The sequence below is a fragment of the Channa argus genome, chromosome 18 (genome assembly GCF_033026475.1).
Source record: "Channa argus isolate prfri chromosome 18, Channa argus male v1.0, whole genome shotgun sequence".
Classification (NCBI taxonomy): domain Eukaryota; kingdom Metazoa; phylum Chordata; class Actinopteri; order Anabantiformes; family Channidae; genus Channa; species Channa argus.
In genome coordinates, this window is record NC_090214.1 from 5,890,841 (window position 1) to 5,918,612 (window position 27,772).

A 27,772-nucleotide genomic window follows, 5' to 3' on the forward strand; every position below is an offset into this window, starting at 1 on the left:
CACCATTCAGGCTCAATATTATACATATGCATTGTCACATTGTGTTGAATGATAAACTTTCTGGCTGTCTTGTCATTATGGTTTGTAAAAATATTTCTGCAGAGTGAGGTGTCTTACATTAACAGGAATTTGCCTGTTTTCCAACATTCCTTGTCTGGATTGTCTGTGCCACACCCCCATGTGCATTTTCATTTTACACCACACGATGGTAAACGCGAGTTAGGAGCTTCCCAGTCGGTGGCTCACTCCAAGAGCATCGTTTAATGATGAGGAAAGTGTATTTGCAGAGCGTTACCGGAATTTGGGTGCTTGGCCATTCACAATAAGAGCACAGATATATCAAAACGTATGTTTGTGGCTATATGACGACTCCAGTGAGCATTTAAAATGTGTGGCAGTGGAAAGATCATGGTGAAAGAAACAAAAAAATAAAATAAAAAGTGTTACTGGTGCTAGATGCGATTTATTTGAACCATACCATTCCAAAGAACAACAAAATCACTTGTTTTAAAAGTGACCTCTAATCAAGATTTGAGAGATGGATGTCATACTTGTAACACAAAGTTGGCCAAAAGAAAAATATGCTAAACCACGAACTAAAGAGCAACACTGGTAGTTTTACATACATCAAAATCAGATTACAGCTCAGAAAAGCTATACATACTCTAGAAATAATATCCTTATTTCCGTTAATGTTTGAAACAATTACCGAGCTGCTGGAAATTAATCACAAATCTTCTTAACAGAATAGAAATTTTGTTTATGTAATGCATCGAAATATACGTTTTCTAAAATCATTCAAAATATTTTGAAAAATGTTTTCTATCATTTTTTAAATTAATCCACATATTCACTATTTCTGACATTTTATTTATTCGTTTATTTATATTAATCAAAATAACCAGCCATATTTTTTTATTTTATATTCAAAAACACAATATTAAATATTAAACATATTTGGTATGTTAGTGACAATTATGTTATTTTGAAAGTATTGGCCGGATGTCCTCTTTCTAATTGCGTCCGTCTTGACGCTGGTGCCGATGGGCCCACACTGAGTCCCATCTCTAAAGCAGAATAGGTGCATCACCCCGGCGGACAGTCGCGCTAGCCCTTTGGGTGTGATATTTTTTTATTTTCTGGATTTGCAAGTCACAGATAAATTCCGGGATGCCTTCGAATCAAAACGTTCAAGGTAGGGGAATAACACGCTAGCGGACTGTCTTGCCTAATTTCCCGGGCATCTGCTGATGTCCGTCGCTAGCTAAAGTCAAAGCTTTACAATAGAGCATCAGGAGGCCGACAGGCTAAGTGTGTGTCGATATGAAGATAGCTAGCGGTTAATGTAACGTACTTTTTTCCTTTTGCAGGAGGAAAAGCCTTTGGGCTGTTAAAGGAGCAGCAAAGGCAAAAATTGGAAGAAATCAACAAGGTACGTGTGTTTGTCTCATTAACGCTCGCACCTCTGGGTATTTGAATTTCCTTAGCACGTTTTCGCTTGACTTGGCATTGGCTTTGTTTCTGAAGCACACAGTGATGGCTCGGGGCAGCCAGGTTTAACCGTCCCTGTGTTTGGATAATAAATTCCCCAAATAATGCGATTCCTTAAATGCCCCCCCTCACACACGCACGCACGCACGCTGGTGATGGGTTTTATTGATTTTTCTGTTGCTGTCTCGTCGCACTTGTTGAGTGACTGCGTGCTTGGGGGACTTGGGGTATTTTCCCTTTGACCTCCCGGTCATATGGATCTGTTTGTGTGCGTTTGATTCGTGGTCTCTCCCGTCTCCCCTGTGGCTGCTCAGCTGTCCCCGCACGTGTTTCGATGGGAAACAGGTGTCTGAATGAGCTCTTTGTCCAGCATCGTTTCGCCAGATAACTCTTTAGCAGTTAGCACAGATTAACTAGATGTCTGTATAATCTCTGTTTCCCTCCTTTTATATTGGCTTGCTGCCTGTCATCGGCTTCTCAAAACCAGGTCGTGAGGGGGTGGGGGTGCAGCCGGGAGCGGTGGCATTTAGGTTCCCTTACAGATATTTTACTAGTGTTTTGATAACCTTTATTTGTTCACAATGGTAACAGGAAGAATCCCTCTGATTTCTAAGCTACCAGGTCTAAAAATAACTAGCAGTGAAACGAAACCCAGTGTTTCTATACTCTGATATCCTTTTCATTGTGTTATATTTACATAGATGCAAGTGGATAGTGTTGAAATGCAAACTCAAATCCCAGCATTGTTATGGATCAGCGGTATTTATAACACTATGAATGGTTCATCTGATAAATCCTTTAGAGCTGATAGGCTAACTAACTAACTAACTAACTGACTGACTGACTAACACAAATCCCTCAAATCAGTGGTTTGAGATTTCTCTAGTGAGAGATTTTCACATTTTAAAAAAAAATAACCTTCTGTGATGTTAAACAGAATTGTTGGACAAAACTATAAAATGTTTGACAGCAGCTTGGACTCTGTGGAACAGTGATGTTTTATACATGAAACATCTAATCAATTTATTGAGGGGGGAAAAAAATTGATAATTAAAAAGAAGAATTCAGTCAATATATTGGCTGATGATGACAGGATGGCAAATTGCTCATTGCAGCTGTATCAGTATTGGCTTACGTGTTAGCCGAGACATTGAAGTTTAAAGTTTGGGTTCTTTCTCCTTTTGCCTTTAGTGGTGGTTACCACGTTTCCCGTGAAACCCTGAACAGTTTTGTAGTGTTTAGGATTTCTGTGATGTTGAAAAGCCAATAAAGGAAACAAAACAGAGTAAATGCTAAAGATATGTTTTTAAACAGCAGCTTTTTACTACTAAAGCTACTCTCTAGTGTCATTTCTTTATAAAAATGCAAACTGGTAAAACAAGACACCTAAAGACATCTTTGTGCTTAGTAAAAATTATAAAGGGTATTTTTAGATATTTTTTTTGTGTGTTTTTACAGACAAAACATCAGTTAATTTGGAAAATAATCCATTAAATTTTTGATAAATTAATTGTCAGTTCCAACCACAAAATACTTAAAACAGAAACTAAGAACCTGGCGCATGCTCTGCTTGTCTTCTGTATGGTTAAAGATTCCTTATAGATGCAGAGATTGCGTGTACTGTACTGTATTGTAATACTGGCACTGCCCTTGTTCAAATGTACTTGCAAGATACGCTGACCGTGAAAAAAAACATTCCTCTGTGTGGAGGTTGCAGCGGTGAATCAGCTGAGTCAGGTGACCCTGATAAACATGCAGCTGAGGTGTTTATCTTCATCACCTTTAATTACAAGGTCACTACAGAGAGCTGCCCCCACGCTTGTCTCTCTTCTTTCCATAAGGATTGAAACTGACTCCCACGTGGCAGATCGCATGATTATAATTTCATTAGAATAGCTCCCTTCAGGCTCATTCCCTTCCACCCTTGAGAGGTGTTCCACTTAATGAAAACAGTGACAAGAACTTCTTATGTTCTTGTGAATTAGCAGTTTCAAGTTTAGGTTAGTGACACATTTAGAAGGAAACAATCAGAAGATGTCACTTTATGTTCTTTGTATGTTGTGTGTCAGCATTGTACCTCGGTGATTGTTCAGCTTTAGAGGTGTGTAAAGGGGCTTCAGTTTCATCTAAGTCCTGTAACACTTGTTTTTCTGATCACCTTGACTTCCCCTGTCCCCCACCCCCCACTCTCCTTCTCAGGAGTACATGGAAGACCAGAAATACAGGGATGAAGATGACCTGGCTGAAAAGTTGGAAGGTCTCAAAAGTAAGCGTCTTTTTTTTCCCCCCTTAAGTTCTGTTAGCTGTTACGTGGTTGTCTTTTTTTAAGGGTGTGTTCCCTTTTCTGGCATTCAACCTAACCTTGGTATTTGCTTATTTGTTTGCAGTCTGCACCTAACTTCCTAAGCATTTTGTTTTTCTCTGTGGGAACATCAGACTGCTGTGATTTCTGAGAGGTCTGTAAGGCCAAGTCCTCAGTGGCCTTGGTGGAATGCGCTGGGGCGTTCCTTTGCTTATTGTTGCAATATTCAGAACTTCGCTGGGTAAACTCAAAGCTCACGGGAATAGAAAAAAAAACATTGCTGCTAGAAGCTAATTACAAGAATGAAATAGCATGATTTACCAAAGAACTCCTCCCCATTGCCTAGCTATTAAACTCTCATATAGAGCTTATTTATTTTATTTTTTTTCTTCCCTGAGATTTTCCAGACAGTAACACACGGCTGTTTATTGGGAAAAGGGGCGTATGTCTTGAAAGGAGAAACATGGTCCACTGTCCTACTTACTATCTGCGTTAGCTGGAACACTAATGTATAAACAGAAAGGAGGTTTGACACCCAGATTCTGGGAGAAAAGTGAACTTTTTTTCTCCCTCAATCTTCCATTCTGTCCCAGTGAGCAGACTATAGCTAAGCCACCAACCAAATCACAGCAATGCAACTCATGACCAAAAGAAAATCTTAACATACTCTGCTATAATTTTTACATGGAGGCAGTAGCTTTGATTTCATTTTATCATATCAATTTTGGCTAATGTGATTAAACTATTGCTTATTTTATAATTTATTATATATTTTTTTTTTTTTGTAAAATTTGACGGTTCCTATGAAACAGCACTGAGGGGGAGAATTTAACAATGGGGTTTTTTGCAGCTTGATGTTGTTGATGTGCTGTACCTCACTCAAAAATAAGGGCTTTCACTAAAATTTATGACATTTTTATGAAATGTAATATGAGCATTATCAATGCTGCATTCTCTCAATATCATAATACGAGGCTGAAAACAACACCTTTAATCTGCTTGCAAACCTTGCAATCATAAATCTTAAGTTAGGTTTCCTTTAGGATGTACTAATTATATATTTGTAGTGGTTTGTTAACAAGATAAACAAGATACAAACTGAGCCATAGAAACCGTGGTATTCAGTTTTAGATTTAAATTATCTTAAAGTGGTGGCTGTGAAGTTTATCTCATGAGAAGTATCGAGGCTTCCTGCTCTAACCAGTCAGACAAGGCCAAATCCTGTTTTTCGCATGTCTATGAGACACCACAGGCTGTGATACAGCGTCAGTATTTGGGTGATGGACTTGGAGTCTCACGCTACAGTTAACTTGATCAATGCTCAAGATTAATGCTTGACTGCTTGCTTGGGCAAGTAAACTCTATGATCGGGCAAGTCGAATACCTCATGCAGCGTTTCAGTCAGGCAAGTTAAACATAAATATGATGGTCTGCTGTGTTTCCCAATATTGATTTGCGTATGTGAGCCCACCACAAATTGGTTAAAATCATATTTCCTTGTGGATCGATCAGCTGTACCTGTTTTGGTCATGTTAATCAGTTTTAAGGAAACGTGCTTGTTCCGTCATCTTTGAAGTAAAACTAACCAATCAAGAAAGCAGTTTGCAGATCACCTGATTTTAAAAAGTCAGTCAGTAGCAGTTTTAATAGCAACCCACCCCCCCGCCCCCAGGAGGGTGGGTTAAATGTGGAAAAAATATTTTCATTGTATAGTAGAATTATCATCTTTTGTGACCGTTTCAACCACAAAACTAAAGAATTATAAGCCCGTAATGATGGAATTCATGGCAGAGCCACTGTATTGGTTTGCATTAAAATGAACAGGTGGTCATAATGTTATCTGAATAATGCTCAATGATGACAATTAAAGCTTTTATTCTATTGTATTCTATTTTTTAATCACCAGTTGGACACAATAAATTAAACATGAAGTTGAAGTCAGCTTAACGTTTGTTTTGGACTTTTGTTATTTCAAATGTTAGTTTCACTTGAAATCCTCAATTCATTAATCTCTGTGATGTTGCCACTGTTTTTTAATGGCTAAAGGGTTTTGTGTTTATTTTAGCCCTGGAACAAGTGTAGTTAAGAACTACAGCTTGCAGCACATTTTAACAGTTTGTTAGTCAGAACTACACACAGAAATGCAGTTTATTTTTCAACTGAATATATTGAAATGACAAATGTGACTTTACTGTTTCACTTGAACATTACTGTGGTCTCTTGTTCATCATCTGGTCTTGCTTCTGCTGCGGCTATTTTCACTACGGTTATCAACTTGTTTGTGTCTTAATCTTCACCCACTCTCACTCATTATCTCTGCAGGTGGGAGAGGGCAAATCTCTGCATGTGAAACTGGCAGGAACACTTCTTTTGCAGTGGAGCAATTTAAAAAATAATAATTGCAGCTTTTGTGATTTGAAAATTGCCTCCCCCTATTAAATTCAATCAATTTGAAAAGTAATGATCATTCAACCCAAGTTGTTTGTCTAAAGACAGATAGGAAACACTAAAGAGATTTGCTGTTAGGCTCAGGGTTTATTAAAAGGAAGGAACATTTCTTTTTTATCTGTTGGTGGCAAAGGAATTCAACTACCACAACAATTTTATCAGCAGGGTTATTTTACATGGGAACAGCCCCTTCAGATTAGAACTGTCAGGATGGTTGACAGCATCTAACAGCTGAAACTGAATAAAACTTAAATCCCTGACCTCATTTTGAACATCAAACAGAAGTTTAAAAAAAATAACATAATTAAGGCAGAAAATGGACATTGATTTACAACCTGATGGTGCTGCCAGTTTGTCTCATCAATTGCTAAATGTAGGTCAGAAAGAGAAGAGAAGCTCGTGGCTTGAGTTTTGTTCACTCAAGACATTTACTGTGACTGCAGATGATAAACAGGCTGCATATGGCCCACTCGAGGGGTGGGTGGGTGTGTGTGTGTGTGTTTGCATGTGCGTGTGCGTAGGCTCTCTTCTCAGAGACTACGAACAGGGTTGGCATTGTCCTGTCCCATTCCCCATGGGTGCCCACAGTTAACACAGTTCCCTCTCTTTCCCTCCCAATACACACAGAGCTTCTATTGTGGGACAGAAATAGCAAGTGTAATGTGACTAAAGTGGTCTTGTAGAGGAAGAAGGATGGTCAAATTTTGGCAGTCTGAAAAGTTATACCATAAACCTAAAATTTATTTAGGTTAATTCATGTATGTATTAATTTTCTGCTGCTAATCCAGGTCGAGATGATATTATAGGTAATAATCATTATAAAGAGCCGGGAAGTACAATGTCAATAAATACATTTACTGTTGCTATATTGAATTGGAAAAACTTTACATTAGTAATAATTCTTTATACTCTTTTTAGAAGTCCTATTTAACTTGTAAATGGTATATTTAACCTATATTGTGCTAATAAACATTTGATGAGCATATACTGCTAAAACGTAACTAAAAAGCTACAGTGATAAAGTAGATGTAAAACATTGGCAAAGTACTATTATACCACTGGTTATTAGAACAAACATCAAATTGCTCTTGAATCTTTCATTTATTCGTTGGATCCCTTTGACTGTGGTGATGTAGTAGCTGTTCTCCATGGACCATTGTTGAGTCTGTGTGTTGTCAAGCTAAAAAGATCAGATTTAGATTGTGTGAGTGAAGGGGAAACTGTATTGTGAGCTTTTAAAACTTTCAGCTTAAGCATATCTCTTTTCCCTCCTGACTGTTGTGTTCGAACTAGCCCTCGCACTCTTAATCTATCCCGTCTGTCAGCCTGCCTGTCTCAGCTGCCCTTTGCCTGCTTTCTGCTGACAGACATGCAGAGCACACACAGAGAAAACCGCACCTGTCATTATCAGCTGTTTGCGTCTTTATTTTTTGCCAGGTCAGCTGTCAGCAGAGTGTAAGACAGTGAGATCAGTGCACAGTGTGTGGTAACCACTTTGCTGAAATGCAAGAAGACTGCTGGGGATTGGTGTTTGTTGAATTATTATTTTACATGATACAATGTGTGAGCTGAGAATAGATTAGTACTGTTAGTAATAACCTCTTGTGTGTGTTTGTTTTGCAGATAAATATGCTGAGTTTGACCTAAATGACCAAGGAGAGATTGGTGAGTAATAAGCAGCACACAACTGCACTTGGATAACAGCTGTCAGCCGAACCATGTGCAGAGTCAACACGAGGAAGCAGTAATTAATAGTGTGGGTTTTCTAAGTGATGTGAGCACAGTCTTTGAACTGGCTCATGTGTCATGTTTGGGTTCCGTATGTAAAATGAGATCATGCTGTACAGCACTGAGAATGCCCGTAGTTTTTAAGCAGATGGGAGACAAACTTTAATGGTGCGATCAGAAAACAGATGTAGCAGGTCTAACCACTGTAGGGTTGAGGGGTCTGTCTACCCCCTAACATTTACCTTTGGCAAAAACCTTTGGTGATTCCTTAATGTTTCATGTAGCACCATCCTAAGGTCCAAACGTTTAAGTGTCCCTTTCTTTATAATCGTAATAATCCAAAATATTGTCAGTCCTTTCAACCTCAGTTCTTACTTCTTCAGTGTTTACCATGCATGCTAACACGAAAACACAGGAAACTGATGAACATGAGCATGTCGGCATCGTCATTGGGAGGATGTTAATGGGCCAATATTGGCATACAGCTTAAATCACCAATTAGCCTGCATGCAGCCTCATAGTGCTGCTCCTACCTGATGGGTGGTGGTGTTTTGCTGGGTGTGTATATACTGACTAGAGTTGATCTAGCAATAACGTGGCAGTCTGAATAAATCCACTCTGTCCCAAACCCTCTTCCTGCTCTACTACACTTCAAAACACTCTGCCCAGAAATATCTATAACACCTCCCCACATTACGATATGTTTTCGAACAGATTGATACTAAAAATGTGTTTAAAACATTGTTCAAACATTGTTTCATAAAACTTCTGGAAATTGGAAAGAGCTAGGTAGACAATCTTTCATGTATTTTTTTAAATGCTTTGTCAACATGAAAGTACATATTTATAATCTATTGCATTTCCTGCTGCCTCCTTTTACAGTGTGATAAGAAATATAGACTCGATATAACATTTTCCACCGAATCGTGGATCTGAGTCATATGTTCCTTCTTGTAGATCTGATGGGACTGAAGCGGATGATGGAGAAGCTGGGTGTTCCCAAGACCCACTTGGAGCTGAAAAAAATGATTGTTGAAGTAACAGGTGGCAGCAGCAACACTATCAACTACAGAGACTTTGTCAAGATGATGCTGGGCAAGCGTTCAGCTGTGCTCAAACTGTAAGTAAACCCGTGTGTGGGTGTGGGGGTGCGTGTGTCAGGCAGACTTAGTTGTGACTCGTGTGCAAACCATCTGCTGGTTCATTGTGTGTTACCATGCCTGATGGGGGATACAAATCTTGTGCTGTGTCGGCCAATTGTTTCATCTATCAGCAAGGGATTTTGAAATGTCTGGCGATGATGTCACTACCCACATGCTGCATTACTCCTTGATTGCCATGGTGACAAACTCTGTCTCAGTAGTCTATCCCTAGTCAACCCATCTATATCCTTAGCTGGGATCATGTGCTTAGGTAACTGATTATAGGCTGATTAACCGCTGTCAGTCATATATGCCTGGAAAAAAAGCTCCAAATCTGATCAGATCCTTTCAAAAAGATTCATCTTTTATATTAAAAATTATTTCTTTTAGATGGGCTATTTTTTTCTTAACGGTGTCTAAGATTTAGTATTTCCTGTTATTTTGAAATAGTTCAGTGTAGCCAGTGTAAGCCTTTTAAAGCGGACTTGCTCTGGATCTGACTGCATGAGCCAGAGTGTTTTGGCTGCTGCATGTCAGCTCTGCTCATCTAAGCTGGTTTGGACCCTTTAGCAGCCAAATCTCATAATATAAACACCAAGCAGACAAAAAGCATAACTCTTTCTACTTTACCCTCAACCATTTTTAAAATATGTAAAGCATAATCCCACAGCCTGCTTTTTATAAATAAAATGTCTCATTTCCTCCCTACTATCCAGTTGATATAAGTTTAATAAGAAGAGAAGCAGAAATCTCATCCTAGTTTTACTTAGTAAGGAATGTTCTATAGGAAGGTTGAGGCAGAGGCATATTCATAACAGGTAAACAGTGGCCAAGAATGTATTCACCTGAATATCATCACTTATTTCACTTGACATCATCATCTTGCTTCAGTAGATAAAACTCAAGGTTATTTGATATTTTATTTAAAATTAGTTAATATGGTCAATGTCACAGATTTGCTTAAATTTGATTTCTGGCCCAGAATATATGCAGGATTTAAGTAGTTCTCCTTTATATTAGATGTTACGTTTTACACGTTTGAGGATGCTTTTCTATGTCTGTCTATTTCCCAATCTCAATTTTGTTGTTGTTCTTATCTTATCGTCTTGTTGAATCAGAAATGGTTACAAACTGTCTGTGGTGAACTGAGAGATCTTGTCCACCTTTGTGGAGCCGAGGAGGAAAGTGTGAAGACAGGTTGCTGGGAGAGACGCACCGAGTTTAAGTTGCTGAGTGCCGTCAGTGGGATCATTGCTCCTTATGGGCTTAGTGGAGCTTTGCAGAGTTTTCCAAAAAAGGAAATTAAAGACAGGCATTCGCTCTGAATAGCTCCTGTCAGATTCTTCACTCTACTGTGCACAGACTAAACCACTATTCCCCTCAGTCCCTTTGTGGTTTTCCTTCATTCTTTTCATTTCATTTACTGCTCAGCTGCTTCACATCGCGAGGTGAAAATCAGTAGCTGATTTCCTTCCTTTGTCTCAGTCTCTACCTGCTTACTAAACTTTCATCTTAAACCAATAATTAGTTATTCAGGTGCCAAATTATAAATTGGTAATAAGATGCTGTTAGCTAGTGTTACATAACAGCAGAAGAATACGTTTTCTCCTGGCAACAATCAAAGTGTAATTGGGCTGGATATTAAAACCCCCTGTAGCTTTGGCATTCGGTTTTGCATCGGTCTCAGAACAACTTCCTGTGGAGCATTGAACTTCTTCTCTTTGTTCTTCTACTTCTTTAGTTTTCAAGGACTGTTTCTATGTTGAAGCGCGAGTGATGGGTAGATGATGCCTCACGGAGTGTATGGCACAGTTCCCTGACTCTGCTGACACAGTGACACTGTTTGTTTGTCACTTAATAGTGACATCTGCTGGATTAAAAAAACACCGCAGGCAACGTGGATGGATTGTGTGGAGACATGTGGATGAACGGTCCTGTTTACATAACCAGCTCATAATAAAGTGCTAACTCAATGAAACAGAAGTGTCTATAGATTCCAATTAGTTTGAATATAACCAAAATACTATGACTATGCCTAATGGTATGTCAAACACAGAATGTAGAAAAAGTGAAAAATGTGAAATCAAAGTGAAATTTTTGTTAATGTAATTAATGATAAATAAGTGGGAGTGCTTGTGTACTTATGGGTGGGGAAAGACAGGGTTTATAAATTTTTATTAAAGAGAAGATTTTGTAGCATGTTGAGGCCAAGGCGATTTTGTCTCTGAGACCAGTTCTCCTGCTTTGGAAAAAAAACGTACACAATGTATAGATGAGTCAGTTTTTACGTAAAAAAATATTAAAGCAATTTTAATGTTTGCGGAGGTGCATTGATGATGTGCTCCTGTGGAGCAGAGCTGACCTTTTACCGGCAAATAAAATTAAAAGTTAATTCATGTGGAGAGAAAAAAATTAAGCGAAGAGTCCTTCAGAAAGGAATTTGAACTTAATTAACACAAATAAAAACTGAGCAAGAGTGGAAATGGGAAAAGGAAAACATTTTATCTTATTTGCCGTTACAAGATCAAAATGATGGCAGGCTGGAGGAAATGTCCTTTTTTCTTGATGGTTCCATAACTATCAGTGGATAATGACTAAACAAAAACGGCACCAAACAAGGTCTCCTCTCCTCCTTTCAGCGCTTCCTGATAAACACAGTTTGGCTCTTTTACTTCCTTACGGCACAGCAGCTGTCTCAAAGCGATACACCCATCGATACGGGGTTTCGCTCTTTGTGCTTGAAACATGCACCGATGCTTCAGTATTGTTGGACCCATCACTATGAAGCACAATCACAGATATTTGTAAATCCATAATTTTTACGTTCATCACAAGCAGATGAGGGTTTTTTTTGTTTTTTTTTAATCAATAAATAACTCAAAGGGACACATGTTTAGACTGTTTTAGACCTTTTATTTTAATGGTTAAAATCTTCTAAGTATTTGTAAATATTGATACTCTTCAATATGTTTTCCAATTATTAATACTGGGGGAAAAAAGCAAAAATCAATCCTTAATCTCTGTATACAAAATCAATATTTGTCAGGGCTTGCTCTCTATTTTGATTTTGAATCACTACTAATGTTGTTGACTTTTTATGACCCCTCTCTTTTCACAGAGTCTTGATCTTTGAAGACAAAGCCAATGGCTCTCCCTGCAAGCCAGAAGGACCCCCTCCAAAGCGGGACATTGCTAGTCTGCCTTAAATACAGATGTCAACCTCCGGACTGCCAGCGGAGCAGAGGGACCATCAGCGGTTTTGTGGAACTGAACCGTTTTCATAATGTGGAGTGTCGTATTCGTGTGGGACCAGTGATTGAGGATGTTATATTGTGAATATAAGGTGTGTGTGTGTGTCTGTGTGTGCAAGGTTTCTGTTTGGAAGACTGAGCCCGTAACTCACTAAATGATGTTTGACTGTGAATATTCACCTTTTTTCCTAAATTTTAATGTAGCATTGATAGTTGTGCGTGTAATCAGCTTGATAAATTAAATTTTGTACTAAGTGTTTCATGGTTATATTTTAAGGGAATTCCTTCAATTTAACGGTTTGAGTGTAGAGAAGCACAAGCAAAAGAAGTTTTTTCATCGTATTTTTTTTTTTTTTGTACGCTCCTCAGTGCTCTTGCTTGGGTTCCTGCCAGGTTAATCTTGGTCACCGATTTGCTTCAAATCAGGTGCCGGAGATTACAGGCCCAGCCCGTTTCCTCTGGGCTGAATTACTGAACAGGAATCTGCTGTGAGAACAAAAGGACGTGTTGGTTTATTTTCAGTGTGTGAGACACGGCAAATGTGACTCCGTTTCACTGTAGATCTGTAAGGTTAAGCACATGTTACTTTTGGAAAGGAGTGTGATTTACAGGCACACAAGCAGAACAAATGCACATAACACGCTACACACAATACAGTCATATTCTTTCCAAGTGCCTTAACATGCAGATGCTGTAGAGCTTAAACGCAGATTAAAAAAGCAAAGTGTACACACGTTTAATTCAAGAACTCTTCTTCACCTACTAATTCCAGAAAACCTTGAAATAATGTTCTTTGGCATTTACTAAGATCATTTTAACCATGTTTGTTGAATTATGAATTGTGTTGTGTTTGTTATTGTTTCCACAACATGTTAAGTGAGTAAGGCTCACAAATGGATATTTTTTAAGTTTATTTTGTTTTATATATATATATATATATATATATATATATATATATATATATATATATATATATATATATATATATATATATATATATATATATATATATTTTGTCACTGCATCAGATAATCCATTTATTGCTCGATTAACTGCTTAAATGATCCTTAATTTGTCCAGCATTTCTTATGTGCTTATTAATTTCACTTTCACTTGGGGATTCATCTTTCTCCCCCGTATTGTTTTATCAAACAGCCATCTCTTTGTTTAACTGGGTTCATTGTCCTGTGAATTATGTATTTCGTGCCTCGGCCTTTGTCTCTCCAGTTTAAAATGTCCTTTAACTCTCACCATTTAACTGTGAAGTTGGTATTTGTACTAGTTTTAACACAGGTGTTTTTAACCTGTAATAATATTTAGTTTTCGGTCTATTGGGTATATTACATCTTCTCCTGTTCGTAAGATACACATTGTTTGCAGACACCAAAGGAATTAAAATTCTTCTTACACTAGCTTGTTAAGTTTTGAATTGTTCATTGCAGTAATGTCTGGTTAACTAAAGCATTGTAATTTAAGGTGTAAATTGACATGGTTGATAAGGAGTTAGACATAAAGTAGCATTTAGTTGTGACTAAATAATTTTAATTAACTAGTAAAAACCAGTGTGTGTGTTCAGAGCACATTTCCACTATTATGTTTATATCATGAGATAAGCTACTACTTTTAGGAGTAAAACACTTAACATAATTACTGTAGGCCTCTTTATAGTGCTCCACAGTCCTAAAAATTGGCTGATCAATAACCTACAGGCGTCTGAATATAATGTTTTACATAAAGACTCTAGAACGCATCTTTGCCTTTCAGTGCTAGAAAATCAATGTAGTAGAGGAAATTGCAATGTTTTGCATAATCATTCCCCAGTTTTTTTCTCTTAATGACAGGGTTATCATTGGCTGTTACAGCTAGTTAAGGGTATATGTGTGTGTATATATATATATATTTTTTCTTTTTAAATGTTAATGTTATTGTTATATACATGCAGCTGTATGCATATATGCTCATAAGCAATAAAATGTTTCCATGCAAAGGAAATAGCTGCTAGTTCTAACAATTAAATGGGCTTGATTGTGTCTCATTTTATTTATTTTAAGGCCATTAATATTTCATTGGGAGAGCAGACGATTTGGAATTATTTTTGAGAATTATAAACAACACTTTGACAACAGGCAAATCCAGTGAGAGTGTAATAAGAACCTCTGTAAGTAAAGTTACTGTTTTAATTACTGCTGCATTAATACACTGCCGGGGGCTGATGCTCAGAAGAGACAGTGGAAGATATACCACAGGTGGACAGTCAGGGCTAAAAGGGAAAATAAAAAGCTGCTGCTGATGACACAGGCCCGTGTTAGGTCCAATTTTACCTGCTTTTCAGAACTCAAATTTCATGCGAGACGTCCGGTTTAATGCTGCCACAGTTGGGCTTCTCTTTATATTGTTTTACTCTAGCTTCCTATTTTGCCGCCTCTTACTCAGTCTGTTTTTTTCTGTATGCTAACACTTAGTGTGATTCAGCTACAGTATATGTTCAGAAGTTAGCATGTACATATTTGTTAATGTTTATGACCAACTTGTCATTTTTCCTGATTAATTACTAGATATTGCTGAACCACTGAATCAAACATTGTATCATTCTGCATCAAGTGATGACTGGCTAACGTGAAATTAATGAACATTAACACTGCAATGAAGGCCAGACAGGGCTTCATCCTTCTCATCAGGCATTTGTATGGACATTGCCATCTACTGGGCAGTAAAAGTCAAGACACAAGTGTAATTATTATTTTGCTAATATACAATAGATTCCTAATGGGAAAGGTAATGGGACACCTTTCATGAATATATAAAGTTTATTGATGTAGGTGTACCCCAGTGATTCTACACATATTTAGTTTAGTTTGCTTGACAAAAGGGCTGCTGCTCATGGCTACTGCTACGGAGACAGTCCATAATTATTTTAGGTCTCTTTGATGAGATATAAACAGAAAATATGTACATAATATAAAAATATTTAGAACAAAGCAGCTTCTGCAGGTAAAAGCCAGTGGGACCTTCCTTTGGACTTAGCAAATCTTGAATTCTTTTGAGTAGAAGATCGTAAAGTTTTCTTGCACAATCTTCTTATACCAAGCTCACTTCAGCACCCCCTAAAGTTCATCTTTAGACTTAAAGTGTCGTTATGTCACATACATAATCTTTTACATTATGAAAATTTAAGATTGAGATGTGCTCCTTCTGGATAAGCTGCTAGAACATCTGAAGTATCTTTTTAACCTGTTTGGGTTTGAACTGTAACACCCAATTTAACCTTTGACCTAGTAAAGTTTAAAAAGGCACAACAGGATATGTAGTGGTATCTGCACATTTATTTAATACCTAAAACTTGCAATCACTGGCAGTGATCAGCTCCACTCCTACTACTGGATACCTTATGCACAGAACCTTGATAAAAGTACCTGCAGGATCCTCAGGCAGCCACAAGATGTCGACATTGAGAAAACTTTAGAACCTAGATGACTGTACTGTTAAAAAAAAAAAAAAAAACTGTATAGAAACTTCTTGAGACCGAGAAAACTACTTGCAAAACCTTTCATTTGAAAAAGAAAATCACATACAGAGACCAGAATACATACGAGCAAACGGAAACACAGAAGTATACACCGAGTGCTGTACCAGACAAGGACCTTTAACTAACTGTTAATTCCTACAAGACATCTCAAGCCCGCCCTGGGGTTTGTGGGTTCATTATTATTCACAACATGTCTATGAGGGTTTTCAGTCTCTGAGGACATGACATACAGTAGAGGGGACTACATTAGGACCACATTGTAAGTTCTGGTTTCTGGCAGCATGAATACTGAATTTGTGAAAGAGTATTCAAAAGACTTGATTCTTTCGGGGTGTTTGGCCATTAGCCTAGAATTTGTGCCATTAAATAAAAGGAAGTTCAGTTATTATGTTTAAACAGTTTGTCTTCTTGACACGAAGTTACTTCCCAACTACATACTATGTTTAGTGTTGGCAATCAAATGTTGGTTAAGATATGTGACTCACCGTTGATATTTTCCATGGGATTTACCAGTTATATTAAAGCACCGTATGCTGCATCTTAGGAAAAGGTCATGCCACATAAGGCCTTACAGTGCTGAGCTGATGCACATTAAGCTTGCACCACAACCACTTGGCTCTTTATGGCAACCTTTATGGAGCCATTTAGCTTTGTGTGTAAATAATTTATGTTTCCATTTGCTCCATTTGTTTACGTTTGCTACTGGGACGAGTGTATACAATCTAAATACACAAAATATTCTTTGTATAAAACATGAGAATAGAATTAGCCCCTGTTCTATTCTCAAGTTTTATACAGAATACATAGAATAAAGTCCACTTTACAGTGTGCAATGATGACAGTGATATACCGTGATACACTGTCCTGCAATGCAAGCTGGGCAGATAATTTAAAATGTACATTGAACATATTAATATGTATTTATATACAGCGGTTTGTGCACCGCGCTTCACTCCGCAACCAACTCAAAAGGCTTCAGAGAAGCAACAGCTTCTCTGGCAGCTTGATAATCACACACTGATTTTGAAGTTTACTGAGAACATTCGAAGGCAACACACTACGTCACCCACGCTTTTAACGAATCACGCAGGATCCGGGGCGCCTCCCACTGACCGTTGCTGCTAGTGGAGAATCGAGCGCAGCGGAGTTCGGTCCCCTCTCTGCAACTAGCTTTACCCGCAGCAAGGCCACTGCGGGAAGATGTCGACGGAAAAACCAAAACATGAGGGACGAGTTAAAATTGGACATTACATTCTCGGAGACACACTCGGCGTGGGGACGTTTGGAAAGGTTAAAGGTGTGTCTGACTATTTTGGCGTTTGCGCATCCTGTCAACCTGAAGATGGTGGCAGTGGGAGATTTTAGCTTAGCTGCTAATTTAGCCTGCTCTGAAAGCTAACCTGTCGCAAAGCCAGGAAGGTAGCACACTTGTTGTCCCGCTAGTTAGCTCAACTATTCTTCACTTGACATGACTCCTTTGGGGGAGTAGGTGCACTGCACCGCGTAAGCGGTAGCTTTTGTGACATTAGCTGCGAAGTTAGCCACATGTATGCGCTAATCAGAGAGCCACAAGTCGTTTGTCAAGACAAACACCGGGAAGTAAACTGGGCTGGTAACCGCGCTAGCTGGGCACAAATTAACGGGAGGCGTTTAATCATCCCGGGCCATCTCGTTTCCTTCTCTCGATCTCATATCTTCATGTAACATTTGAAAGCACTTCAACTGTGTACAGTGCTTGATCTCAACTTCGCCTTCCTTATGAGTAACATTTGCCACCCGAGTGAGCAGACTGTAAACCTCTCAGTAATGTGTAAGGAGGGAGTTGGGCAAAAACCAGCACAATCTACGCCCAGTTTTGTACAGAGGGCGGCATGTCATAATACGGCTCTGCTTGCATCAACACGTATCCGATTAAAATGCCTATAGGAGTTCATTAAATATTTATATGTGCTTCCTCACATTTATTTATTTTTTCTTTTTAGGTGTGCCTTTATTTTCAGCTTATGCTTGTGTAGGCACCTTCGTGCCTCTTCTCCTCGGAACATATTATTAACTTCTAAATTACCCCCCCAAAAAAGTGAACCAACCAGGGCCTTGTCAGAACAGCCAGTAGCTTTGTGTACAGTTGGTTAATTCCCAGTATGAGTCACCTCTCTGCACTTCACGGGTTTTTTTTTTTTTTTTTGTTGTTGTTGTTGTTGAGTAAAAGTAGTCCACAGTTCACTGGAGTCCTTGCTGTGATTGTGGTCTGGATTAAGAGACAGTTAATGGTCTACTACTAGCACAACTGGTAAATCAATGGCAGCTTTTATGTAAATGTGCTAGTTTGATGTCTTTTCACCGTCCATTGAATTGGCATGCTTTCCCCCACTGTACTGTAAGTTTATATGATATATGTTCCAGTTATTCCTGCCTACTTTCCTCCTAGCTGCCACTGTTGCGGTAAAGAACTTGCAACATCAGTTTTGGTAATTTTCACTTCGACTACATCTGTGGGTTAAAGAAAACAAATCTTTTGAGTTAGGAAACCTCTTCTAAAATCAGTTGCAAACTATTGTCTAAAAATAAAAAGTAAGCTTTTTGAACTGTGTTTTGCATTATGTTAATAGTCAGGTTTTTGTATAATTAGGTAAAGGTAATTTGAGCTTATTATAAGTTATATCATATTCATTTTTTTTCCACATATAAAGGCTGTAATGGTATTACTCACATTGCTCTCATCATGTTTATTCTGCAGTGGGCCAACATGAGCTGACCAAGCATCAAGTTGCCGTGAAGATCTTGAACAGGCAGAAGATCCGTAGTTTGGATGTGGTGGGAAAGATCCGTAGAGAGATCCAAAACCTCAAGCTTTTCAGGCACCCTCACATAATTAAACTGTAAGTCCTAGATTACACCCTGCTTGCTTCTCCATAATCCTCTGCCGCCACATTAATGCCACCCACTGAGTTATTTCCAGGCTTTAATGGTGTGTTTTAGAAGACATCCATCTAGGATGGTATCTGTCTGACCCAATCTCCTCTCGCATTAGTACTTTGCTTGTTTTCCATTACTGCCCGTTTTGATTATCCCTTCTGTTGGGCTTTTATTTCATTGTACAAAAGTGTTTTTTTGTTGTTTTCCCTCCCTTGCTGTTTGACCTCTTCGTCCTAAATTCACTAAATGTGTATTTGCTATGTATTCAAATGGGTATAAATAGAGCTGTTGCATTTCAGCAGGAAGGAATTGTCACTTTCAACGCATTTTCATTATTGTCTAGGCAAATATCAGGTATTTTTTTAAATAGTTGATGACATTTTTGAAAACAGCTGCACACTATGATTACAGATAGATAAGTAGTTCTTAAATTAGGCAGTTGTTCAACCTTCAAATTATGCGCTCATTGTGACACAGATCACAAGAGGCCAGATCAACATGCAGTTGTTGCTTTCTTTTAGGGGTGTATCATTATTAATAAGTAATGTAATGGCCACTGTGTAGCTTGATGTAATCATTCCATTTGGGAACACATGCCATATTTGTACACTGTTACTGGGGGAGTTGCTTATCCAAAAAATATAATTAGAAAATTGCAGAAGTACTTTCTCTCTGGTATGTGAATGTCCACAGGCTGCAAGGCCACAGTTAAGGGTCATTAACTGACCATGAGGTGTAGCTAATTGCCTGAAATACCAGCACCATGTCATGCATGCCCAAGTATGTAAACTCTGTTTTGTCTGTGTGAGAGAGGGCAAGAGAGATGTCCTGTAATGGCTCTAAACTGTCCCTTATTTGTGAATGAATAACTCGGTACTCTCCACAGCCAGCGTGCTATGTTTTTGCACAACGACCATGCTTTTAAATAAATTACATAAAAGACCTAAATTCTACACATATTGTTTTATTGCACAATGATACCCAGAACACTAAAATCTCTTTTTTGGGTTATTGTCATGTGGGGTTAAGACTAAAAAAGGCAGACATGAGATACTGCTGCAGGAGTGTGAACTAACATTATTATAAGATGCTTGTTTGATAGCTTATATGGCAGTAGTTGTAGGAGTTTGAGCTTGCAGGTGTTGGCCTTTTTTATTTGCTTGGTGTAGGGGTCTTTTTTTCCGTCTTATGTTAATAAGTAGTAGTGGTGGTAGGTAGTTTTCTTTTTTCCTCCCTGTGTTTACCAAATATTTATCAGGTTATTATTGTAGATGTTTGAATTTGTATTGAGTTTTTTAAAATTAGTTAATGGCCCAGCTTGTATTGGCTAGCCTGAAAAGTCTAGTGAGGGCAAATGCAGTGCCAGTGCCAGGATATTGTAGTGCAAGAATTTCCCACTAAGCCTTGCAATGACAGGATAGGCAGTAATTGTTAAGTTACTTAAGTCACTCCACCAGGCTTTACCTTGTGCTCTTGAAATACTTTTTATAATACGTTTGAAAGTTGCTTTTTTTTTCTCTCTCTCTCGACATGCTCACATAACTTACGCTTAAACAGAAAACCCCAGGCTTGCTATATTTACTCTATTTAAATTACCACATGAATACAGATGTGGTAATTTGTAGTTAACATAGCGTTTTGTTGCTTGGAGGCATTATCTGTTGTTTGAAATGTAAAACTCAACAGCTAAAGTGCTTTCACCGGTATTTTTTAAGGTGGTCCAGTGAGATGGGGTTGTTTGTATTGAGCATATGACACTGTAGTTTAGTAATTCAGTTCATACCATTGTAGTACTTTGATTGCTGTCTAGTTGTAAGTCCACACCAGAGACATTGACAGCTTTCATCCCAGCCAAAACCTACCAAAACAAACTGATAAAGTTGTTTGAGTTGTATCAAACGTGGAAATTATTGCAATATACCTGACATAATGTATAGGAGGAGTTCGTCATGGCATTTGTTCTTTTATGTCAAACTAAGTTTTATGAATAACTTGAAATAAGTTCAACAGACAGAGTCATACACACCTGACAAATCCCCTAGCCAGGGATCAAATGTCCTCAGACACTGTCCAGGTTCCATAAACAAGCATTGCATTTGGGGATGGGAATCTTTTTAGATATCTGTGAGGTTTTATGAACTTTTACGTACTACAGAAAAATTGGAGGGAAAGCAAAGGTATTCGTGTGATGATGTGACATACAGTGCTGTAATTAAAGCTGTTATTTTCTTAACCTCAGCATTTAACACTATGATGTAATGATTTAGTCATGGCGTTAAAACATGGAGCCACACACATCTTTTACTGAGATGAGTTTGAGCCTTGGTTTAGTAAAAAACAGAGCAGAAACACATTTGCACTGTCCTTGTTTGATGTTTCTACAGTAATTGACAGTTAACAGTTAATTTCAGGAGATTACCACCACCTGGTGGTTTTAGTGTTGTGGTGGACAAAGGTCAGCATGGGGATTGTGAGTCGTCTGCAGTTACACAGTCCCATGCCCAAGCAAGCTGTGTTGCACTGTTTTCTGAAACCTGCCATTACAGCCAGCTTTAAATTTTTCCCATGCTAACCCCTGTCCACCACAACAGTAAAATCACCAGGTGGTATATAAAGTTGTGGTTGACTGGTGTAAGTTGAGCATTATCAGCTACTTGACTCATACGTTCTAAACTTTGTGTTCGTTACTACAGGTATCAGGTTATTAGCACCCCAACAGATATCTTCATGGTGATGGAGTATGTCTCAGGAGGAGAGCTCTTTGACTACATCTGCAAAAATGGAAAGGTAATACACTAGGATACTGGAGAATGTTTTATTACCTTATTTTTCCATCTTGTCATATGTTTTATATTCAGCGAATGATCGGAAGAGAGAAGTACATTATGTACTCGATAAAAGCGTTGAACTGTGTGAAGCAAAAACCACAAAACCGTGCCTTGAAAAGATATCAAATCACAACACAACACAAAGTGCTGCTTGCTCAGCTGTGCTAATTGAGTCACAGAGAAAATCACACCTAATGCATCATTTCTGCTCTGACAGTTGGATGAAAAGGAGAGTCGTCGACTGTTCCAGCAGATTATTTCAGCAGTTGACTACTGCCACAGACACATGGTGGTGCACCGAGACCTCAAGCCTGAAAATGTGCTGCTTGATGCACACATGAATGCCAAGATTGCTGACTTTGGTAAGTATGTGTTTGTCTCAACAAGTGACCCTATCATAATATGAAACATTTAGATCATTTGAACAAAACGAAATGTGAATGCATTATGGTTATGAGCAGGTTCACATATTGGACTACTTAAAAAACAAAAACAAAATCAGCTTTAGCATTGTCATATGAAAAATACAGTTACAATTAAATATGTCCGTTAAGCCTCAAGAAGTACACAGAAAGGCCTGTGGTGGGAAACTGAATACACACATAACTGTTTATTTACGAGAAAACATACCAGATTCCCCTTTAGCCTAAATCATGCTTAGCAAATATGCATAACTTGGTTTTAAGCTCAGAATGTCACCCAAGGTTATAGGGGCCTGCTAAAAAAACCACAGCTCAAAGCAAAGCCCTCAGGATAAGTCTTTCATTATTATATGTCAAATATGTAGTCATCTCTGTTTGAAATATGCGTGTACAGTATCAATAGTTTATAATTTTGTACAGGTTTATCAAACATGATGTCGGATGGAGAGTTCCTTCGAACAAGCTGTGGTTCTCCAAACTATGCTGCTCCTGAGGTCATTTCAGGAAGGTAATGTTTTTCCCCAGCTGTGCAGTGCCGGTCCAAGCCCAGTAGAAATTGGGGAGGGCTGTGTCAGGAAGGGCATTCAGCGTAAAAACTGTGCCAAATCAACATGCAGACAATGATCCGCTGTGGCGACCCTGAACTCACGGGATAAGCCAAAAGGACAAAAAATTTAAAAATAATGTTTTTCCATTTGGGACACTGAAATTGACCAAAACTGTTACAGCATTTCTCACACAGATGTAAGAAGGTTGTTGTTAAACCTCCTTCATGCCACTTTGAGAGCTACTGTCAGAAGCTGGGTGATGTCACCCTGACACCAATATGACGCCAAGACTCTTAATTGTGAAACTAGCCACTGGGGTCTATTTTTGCTGGGAGATTCTCAATGTGGAGGAGAAAATAGCTTTTACAACATGGTTTTGGCCGAAGCAATGCATTGTATAAAATATACAATAAGAGCGCAGCTTAATATGGCAGTGTTCCAATTTATTTATTTTTTTTGTTTTTTTCCCCTCATTTTCTTCAGGTTATATGCTGGTCCAGAGGTTGATATCTGGAGCAGTGGTGTCATTCTCTATGCCTTGTTGTGTGGAACACTTCCGTTTGATGATGACCATGTGCCAACACTATTTAAGAAGATCTGCGATGGGATATTTTTCACCCCGCAGTATCTGAACCCTTCAGTAATAAGCCTCCTTAAACACATGCTGCAGGTGGACCCCATGAAAAGAGCCACCATCAAAGAGATTCGGTGAGATGGTTGAAATTAATCACAGTCATTTATTTTGTATCTAAGTTAAAGGGTGTTTTGTCTTGAGTTTGTAAAACTACTCTTAATGACACGCAATTTATCCTACCACAGAGAGGATGAGTGGTTCAAACAGGACCTACCCAAGTATTTGTTCCCTGAAGACCCATCTTACAGCAACAACATGATTGATGATGAAGCCCTGAAGGAGGTGTGTGAAAAGTTTGAGTGCACAGAAGAGGAAGTCCTGGCTTGCATATATAGTCGGAACCATCAGGATCCATTGGCCGTCGCCTACCACCTCATCATTGACAATCGTCGCATCATGAGTGAAGCCAAGGATTTCTACTTGGCGTCCAGTCCTCCTGACACTTTTCTAGATGACCAGCACCTAACTTCATCTGGAGCCGCTGTGTCTGGTATTATCAAACCTCATCCTGAGCGCGTTCCATTTCTCGTGGCTGAGACCCCTCCCAGGCCTCGTCACACATTGGACGAATTGAACCCCCAGAAGTCCAAGCACCAAGGTGTTAGAAGGGCCAAGTGGCACCTGGGTATCCGGAGTCAGAGTAGACCCAACGATATCATGTCGGAAGTGTGCCGTGCAATGAAACAGCTGGATTATGAGTGGAAGGTAAGGGAAAAGGTCCATTAAGCAGACGTAAAAATAAACCTGAGGTGCAGTACAAGGAAGTGAGGTGTCACATCATTGACAAGCAATTAAAATTTGGGTGTTTTTTTTTTTTTTTCCAACTGTAAATATTGGTGAATTTTGTACTTAAAACTTTCCGCTTAGTCATTCAATCTTCGTAACTCTTTGTTCAGGTTGTGAATCCATATTATTTACGTGTAAGAAGGAAGAATCCTATTACTGGGATGCAAACAAAGATGAGCCTTCAACTCTACCAGGTGGACAGTAGAACCTACCTCCTTGACTTCCGTAGCATAGATGGTAAGTTGTGTATCAGTTTTATTTCCTAAGATATAGTTTAAAAAACAGACGGATGAATGCTTGTACTTTTACTACATATTGTATTGCTATCTAATGTTAGTGGTATCTTTGAAACTGTCCTAATACCATTGTACAATTTCTTTGTTTAGGCACTGGCAAACTCTGAATTCAGCTCTCTGTATCTAGGTTGTGTTTACTTGGATTCTGTCCTGTAGCATGCTGCCTCAGTGCAGACTTTATAAATGATTGACTGATTGATTAGGGCTCGGCTTCTGCGTCTGCGTAGGTGTGCGGCAGTACCACAAAGGCAAATATGAGATAAGAGTGTTGTTCCGGGCCATTAATGCAGCACAGGTATGCTGTGTGCAGGATATCAGGGTAAATTACTGGTTGGAACAAAGTCAGCCATGGTGTTCAGGTTAGCTGCTCAGAAAAAAACAATACAACACAGAATCAGATTTAAGACATTTTTCAGGGAGTGGAAACGCGTACCAGCAACATGGTTTACAATTTTTATATTGTATGTGAATACACAAACATTACAAAACATGTTTGTTTTATGTGTTTTTTCAGATGATATGGTGGAGACAAAATCTGGAACTGCTACCCCTCTTCGCTCTGGGTCTGTGGGCAACTATCGCACCACTATAAAGAATGATGTAGACGGGACAGATGCTGCAGCTGCACCTAGCCAGGTACACCCACCCAAGGCTGCAGAGGGCGCTTCATCTTTGACCTCATCCATTGAATCGACAGGAGGCGGGGAAAACACATCTGTCCCTCGACCAGGAAGTCACACCATTGAGTTCTTTGAGATGTGCGCAAATCTTATTAAACTACTTGCACGATAGCTTGCAAAACAATCGCTAGCCTTTTTCCTCTCCGAGTGTCTTTATAGCAATAAGCATGCAACTGATTCATGGCTCAATTCATCCCGCCTAAGGATGAAGTGATTGTTCCATGGCACTGATGCAGGTTGGCGTTCCATTAGCTGAATGGACACATACTGAGCTAACAGGTGATGTAAGGGGTTATTGGGAAAGAAGAATGACCAGCTATTTCTTAGCTTGGAGAGAACAATGTTTAGGAGGGGTTTTTGCAATTTCCTGATCAATTTAATAGCAAATGTCTACATTCCATCATACATATAAGTAATTACACTGAATTTTCTGTACTGTAGCCAGGAAGCACTGTTTTCCAGTACAGACAGTGAGAACGTTTTTGCCTGCAGAGAAAGAGCCACTGGTTGAGGGATAGGTGGGTGGCATATAGGATGTGGTAAGCACTTTTGCACAAGTTTCTTTCATTTCCTGCTGCTCGGTATTCTCTCAGTGGGGATCAGAGAAAGGGGTGCAGATTTATAGGGGCCCACCCGTCACATTCATTGGACTCCAAATAAGTGCAATGACCCCTTTATTTCTGTCTTGTGTCAGGGACAAAACAATGCATCACAATTTGGTTTTCTTTTTTGTAAATCTGAGTTGTCAGACTAAATTTCATATTTTTCGTCCTGTAAAACTTTGACTTTGTCTGTCCCCTACATTTTTATGTATAAAGATGTGATTATATTTATCAGTACGTTACGTGGACAGAGCGTTGGTTCTATTAGAAATAGTTTATTTTTTTCTTTCTTGCATTAAGATCTATTGCTGGATCCTTTTTTTTTTTCCTTTTTTACTCTCTGGTTTTTAAATCAATATCAGTTTTGTTTCTTTCAATCACAGTTATTCTGATACTTGATTGTCTTTCCAGATGAATATAACCTACTTTGACCATTAAAGAGGTATTTTGCCATGACAGTAAAAATCTACAAATATTCTTTTCAGTGTCATATATTAAAATGACAAGTTGAGTTTAACTTTTTGGTTGTTTTCTCTTATTTATTTTTTTTAGTAGATTAATGATTAGAATTTCAGTATGATTCGTAAGTGAAATGCCTTTTCCTTACATTCAACCTATAAATGCCAATCTATGACAAGTGTGGAGGCCTCGGTGCTCGATTGGAACATGAATAATAGGAGTGCAGTGCGTTTAAAAAAAAAAAAATGTCTGTTTGCAGGTGAATACAAACAAAAATATAGTCAAGAAGACAGATTTTGATAAAGGTTTTATTTTAAACCCAGAAGCAAATTTGCGAGCATGGAATTGAAAAATCATGCTGACTAATTTAATCAGAAACATTATACCTGCAAGCTCACACTATCAAATATGTATCTCCCTCTGTTTCCTTACCACGGTCTTACAGTTTTAAGTGTTTTCTGTTTTTTTGCTGCCTCGTTATCAGTACTGTCAGTTTTTATGTTGGTAAAAGTTGGATTTATTGGCACTGTTAGCAGTTTTAAGGGTTAAAGTCCACGCATGATTTTGATAGTGTCATTTAAAACTATCATTACTTTAAGAAAAAATCTGGTTATTTGAAGAGATGGTATTAAAGGTTTTTCCTTTTAATGCTATCTTTTCGAATGATCTGATTTTTTTTTTTTTTGCAAATGGCTGCAACGATGAAAATGATGTCAAACTATTGCAGACCTCAGTAACTGCTACAGTGCGTTCAATAATGACGGAACAAAGCGAACCCAAACTTAAATAGTAATATGGTATCTCATTTCATTATCAATAGGTTTATTTTTATTAAGAAGTGTCAGTAATTGCTGAAGTATGGGTTTCAAGTTGTCTACAGCTTTAAAAACATCAATGATCTCATTTGTATAGAGTATTTTACATTTCAGAGTAGTTAAAAAAATTGTAGTGACAAATATTGTGACAATTCTGTTCTTTTTTGGGGAGGGTCCTGTGTGGCGGGTTTGGACTGAAATATTTAGTTGATATTAAACTTTGTCTCAGTTTTACACTAGAGTTTGTGACATTTTGTGATCATGGTAAAGAAACAATGTGGTCTATAAAATATATTGTAAAACTAAACTTTTTAGTTTTAATGGGCAACTGCAAGACATGATTACGAAATTGTTTGTGGCTCACATGATGGGTTTTGTGTGTAAGGTTGTGTGAAACCTTGACTAGTAGCAGGTAAAGCCTATCCGTTTGAACTGTTTTAAAAAATTGTTACACTTTGGTGTGTGAAGGGAACCTACCAGATTGACAAGTGTAAATCTGAAAGGACAGTGTTGAAATCATTTGTATACACAACTGCCTAATAAACAGCTAAATTGCACACAGTTCTGTTAAAGTTCAGTATGTTCTAATTCTCTTTTTTTTTTAAACATCTTTGAAGAATAAGTAGTCAGCATTTATGAAATTGTCACATGGATCTCTGTTAGGCCATCTAGTGGGATATTATGAGCATCAAGCATAACATGACCACCTGTGCAATCTAATACAATCCAATACAGTGGCTCTGCAATGAATTCTTAGGATGAAACTGTCAGAAAGTTTATGATTCTACTCTGTGTTTATTATTGAGGTCAAAGTGAGTAGTGGGGTCGTACTAGAGTGCATTGCAAGAAGAGGTGGTTCTTATGTTTTGGCCATTTCATTCATTTTTAAATACGGTGC

The 27,772-nt window shown here is 38.3% G+C and overlaps 2 protein-coding genes across 3 annotated transcripts; both read left to right on the plus strand.

Moving 5' to 3' along the window:
• The first annotated feature begins 1,029 nt into the window (after window positions 1-1,029).
• On the plus strand, window positions 1,030-14,378 carry aif1l (allograft inflammatory factor 1-like). The gene is made up of 6 exons (XM_067484658.1): window positions 1,030-1,195; window positions 1,371-1,432; window positions 3,691-3,757; window positions 7,865-7,906; window positions 8,927-9,089; window positions 12,230-14,378. The coding sequence occupies exons 1-6, from the start codon at window positions 1,171-1,173 to the stop codon at window positions 12,315-12,317; spliced, it is 447 nt and encodes a 148-aa protein (XP_067340759.1). The 5' UTR covers window positions 1,030-1,170; the 3' UTR covers window positions 12,318-14,378.
• Window positions 14,379-16,989: 2,611 nt separating this feature from the next.
• prkaa1 (protein kinase, AMP-activated, alpha 1 catalytic subunit) lies at window positions 16,990-27,431 on the plus strand. Of its 2 annotated transcripts, XM_067483462.1 has the most exons (10): window positions 17,048-17,185; window positions 18,317-18,356; window positions 18,626-18,767; window positions 21,498-21,591; window positions 21,850-21,994; window positions 22,475-22,562; window positions 23,086-23,310; window positions 23,422-23,941; window positions 24,133-24,259; window positions 24,833-27,431. In XM_067483462.1, exons 4-10 carry the CDS (start codon window positions 21,532-21,534, stop codon window positions 25,108-25,110), a joined length of 1,443 nt encoding a protein of 480 aa, XP_067339563.1. In that variant the 5' UTR covers window positions 17,048-17,185; window positions 18,317-18,356; window positions 18,626-18,767; window positions 21,498-21,531; the 3' UTR covers window positions 25,111-27,431. The 2 variants fall into 2 exon arrangements, with proteins under 2 accessions (XP_067339562.1, XP_067339563.1); XM_067483461.1 differs by lacking the exon at window positions 18,317-18,356 and having other exon boundaries at window positions 16,990-17,185.
• The last annotated feature ends 341 nt before the right edge of the window (window positions 27,432-27,772 follow it).